We start from the raw sequence: 3765 nt of genomic DNA on the forward strand, positions 1-3765 counted from the left end.
AACTGCCGTAGTGCCCACTTTCGAATGTTAGTATTGTCCCAAAAGGAACACTTACCGGAAATGACGAGCGGGATGAGCGTGACGAACGCGACACACGTGAACGCGATTTTCCAGCCCATAATCTAAAATTGTCACGAAGCTATCATTTAGCTCTAGAGTGTTTAATAACTTACTAGCGTTCACATTTATAAACGTGCTCGTCCCAATGCTGGCTTAACGTGCTAGGTAGCTAGGTAGCAATTAACATGTAATGTTACGCTAAATTTACTCGCCAAATAATTATGGTCGGCTTCAGTCAGTGAGGGACATGTAAGAGATGCATTACACAACAGTACAATGTATTAAAAAAATGAAAAACCCGACGTCCCTGGTCCCTCCCCTTCCGCTTTGTAGTCAAGATGGCGTCCGTTTAGGTGCGAGTAGTGTCCATCATTCCACACTGAATTTTTTGACCGTTTTAGGGGGTCATCTAGTGTTATCTACACTATATACTTAAAACTAAGTGTTTGAAGTGTGCAGTAGGCGGAATGAGACACAGCCCTTGTCTCCTTTAGTTTAGACCCGCCCACCAAGCTCCTCGATTGGCTCTGCCGGTTCTTGTGTGATTGGCCGGCCGTCCCCGCTGTCACTCCCATCTTGCTTGCACACCGGTCCTGCTAGTTGCCCAGGAGTCCTCATTAATCTGCCACTGTAAATTGGGCGTTTGTTCTGCCTGGGTCCCGTCAGCTAGGAGGATTCATTTACATTAATGTTTGAATCGGTGTCCATGTGCGTATGTGTGCGTTTGTCGTTTTACCCGCTTGTGTGGTGCAGGCTATCGGACAGAAATATCCAGGCTCCAGATGGCCAGGTACTGCGGGCACCAGAATTGAGGACGCTCAGGAGGAACTATAATGTCATTGTTAACATATTTATTTTTGTTGTTGTTGATATATTTCTGTAAAAAATGGTTTACATTCACGTTGTTGTAGTCCTTGATAGTGTTAGTGGGAGCGGCTTGCGGAGCTGTGCATTGTGGGAGTTGTTTTTCTTTAAGACAAATGCGCCCTAAAGTCACTTTCTGTCTTTTCTCGGTCAAATAGGCACCAAATTCAAAATTTATGTTACATTTCGACTACATATATATATATAACCCACTTTCAATAAAGATTAATGTTTCCACGGGTGAAGTGCTTCTTTAAGGAGCTGTAGCCTGTTTTATAAAGTGTCACTCACCTGTAGGGACACTCCTCTCCTCTCTTACACTCTCCCTTCACCCAGAAGGAGCAGATGTGCGGCCGGTTCCTCTTGTAATATGGTGTGGTCCGGGCTAGTTTCAGCAACATATCACTAGAGCTGGGCGCTTTACCGAGCTGGCCCACCGGCCGCGTGCCATCAGAGTTGGCTATCTGAGAACAAAGAGACATGAGGGATGAATGACAAAAAAATTCCAACCTTAGAAAAAACAAACTACAAAAGGGATGTCCTGTTTTGGTTTAGCTGATACTCGTTATTTAATGGTGTTCAGGGAAACCGTACAAGCTAGTTTTAGCTAACGCAACTGTGTGAAAATCACAATAAACATTTATCTGAACCAGAAAGCAATTATACCTCTCTCTCCATGTTCTGTGTGTAGTACTCTTTGTTCACATCTGACTTAGGAACCTCATCTTTAACGGACAGCCCAGTGTCTCTGACCTGGATAGGCAAACCTGTAAAAGAGGTAAAAAGGTTTAAAGAGGGTTTAAACTCAGATGGGTAAATGCTTAAGCAAGCCCAAACAAAAGAAATGTCCAGGCGAAATTATGATGATGATTATCAGCCACATAAACTCACCATACTCCAGGTCCAACAGACATGTCTGACAAACATTCTTCATTTTACTGCAGGTCTGACAGACCTCTGTCTTCTTGAAACGCATCCGTGTCCCTGGACACCACCGGAACACAGTAAACGGTCGAGCGCAGATCTGATGGGCAAAGAATGAAAAATAAATCATATTCCTGTATGGAATATAGTGTCACAAGTTTATGTTAAACTACGTTGTATGCTGCATAACCAAGAAGAAACATATTAATGCAAAACATACCTTGCATTCTTTCCCATACTTCTCCTTGGTCTGTAAAAAAACAAGCACATTTGAATTTGAATCAATTGGCATCAACAGCACAAGAAAATAACCTCGAGTTCATTACGATGACACAGCAATGCCCACTCACCATACGGATGTAAGGGTTTTCTCCTAAACATGTCTGACACAGAATCGGAAAATCCTGGGAGACAAAGGAAAACAAACAGTCATTTAGTAAAAACCAAGCGCCCTATCTGTTATCCATCCAACAGTCCTCTGATTTTATCCGAAGCAGCAACTCGGCCTCCATTCTGTGCTTCACTTTCTGCTGTGGGCACCTTGGCGGAGTCACATGTGTGAATACAGCGAGTGCAACGGGACTTGCTCACTCATACTTTGCCATCTGTTGAAGGATGCTGTTTCCATCCAAGTGCGAGCTGCAGAAAATGACCTTGCCTTAATCCATCCCAGTGACAGCATCGGCCAAACACCTAAATATAAGCAGCTCTGGTGGCTCAAACGTCAACTACCTAGTCTAGGGTTGCAAAGTTTATATTCTGCTGTCTTGAGAAAACCAACATTGGCCAAAGGCCCTGTTGTGTCATGGCTCAAGAGAGGAAACTTCATTTGTTGCCTTATATAGTCGGGTTATGGACCCTATAGAGGTTCACATAGGCAAAGGCTTGATGCTCAATTAATACGCTGTTTAGATTCGGTAGATGTATAACATTTTGAGTTTAGCTCATATTTAAGGTTGAACTACGATGATCAGCTTCTCTGTATGATGAGGACTGACAAAACGACAAGCTTGGATGATATAATTTGTGTGGTTTATAACACAGTTGTCTTTATTTCCATAAGACTTCAGATAAAGTTATCAATGGTCCATTTCGAGGAGCTCCTGCTCAGCTAACATTACAGGTTCAAGCTTCAGGATACGGACGCACATTATCGAGGACCGAATCCAAAAACAACAGGTTTTATTTAGTCCCGGGTCGGCTCGGTTCTGCACAACCCAGTTATGAGTGAAACTCGTTTGCAGACTAACATGAATTCAACTTCTTTTTATTATTGTTAGCCTGCTACTGCTAGCCTCCATTAGCTCAGACAGCTAACTTTAGCACAAAACACGTTAAGGCCTCATAAAGCGACACTTTCTTTCTGAAGGCCAATCCCAGGCGTCCTCCTCTGTGTGCCACTGTCGCTGGCTTCAGACAAACGGTGGTGTTTTATGAATGAACGTCGACAGGCAGACGCATTGTTAAGGAAGACAGCAGCCACGCTTGCACTGGTAGCTAACAGGAGGCTAACCTGGCAAACCCGCCAAAGTCCGCGGCGAACTGGCGCGTTTAAATAAAAACGTCCAGTCCTCAAATTTAACCCGACTTTGGCGTGTTTCATTCACACTACCCGCCCGGCGAACCGCGAAGCCGATTAAACGTACCGCGTCTTCCCAGTTCTGTCTGTTGTACGTGTTGGAGCCCAGCGACGTCGCCATTTTGCGGAGCGTGAGCCAAACAAGCGACGACACAAGAGGTGTCAGACCACAATGCACCGCGCCAGAGAGCCACGTCTCACCTTTGGGTGTCGCCCTATTTCAAGAAACTATCAGACGTAACCTGATTAAGAGAAATAGTAAAGAGAAGTACATATGTGTGAAGGGAATTGCATGTTTTCTATGCAGCATAGATGGAAAGCTGTGTGTGTGTGTGTGT

General features: G+C 44.3%; 1 protein-coding gene across 1 annotated transcript; it reads right to left on the bottom strand.

Moving 5' to 3' along the window:
• Positions 1-1215: 1215 nt before the first annotated feature.
• Positions 1216-3595, bottom strand: LOC118329349 (pre-mRNA-splicing factor RBM22; the record flags this gene model as incomplete). The annotated part of the gene is given in 6 exon segments (XM_035663879.1): positions 1216-1388; positions 1591-1691; positions 1816-1948; positions 2069-2098; positions 2199-2252; positions 3495-3595. Coding segments are annotated over 6 exon segments (545 nt in total), but the record flags the coding sequence as incomplete, so codon positions are not given.
• Between the last annotated feature and the right edge of the window lie 170 nt (positions 3596-3765).

This window comes from Morone saxatilis, unplaced genomic scaffold, assembly GCF_004916995.1.
Source record: "Morone saxatilis isolate NCDOM2014 unplaced genomic scaffold, NCSU_SB_2.0 Contig0, whole genome shotgun sequence".
In the NCBI taxonomy this organism is placed as follows: domain Eukaryota; kingdom Metazoa; phylum Chordata; class Actinopteri; family Moronidae; genus Morone; species Morone saxatilis.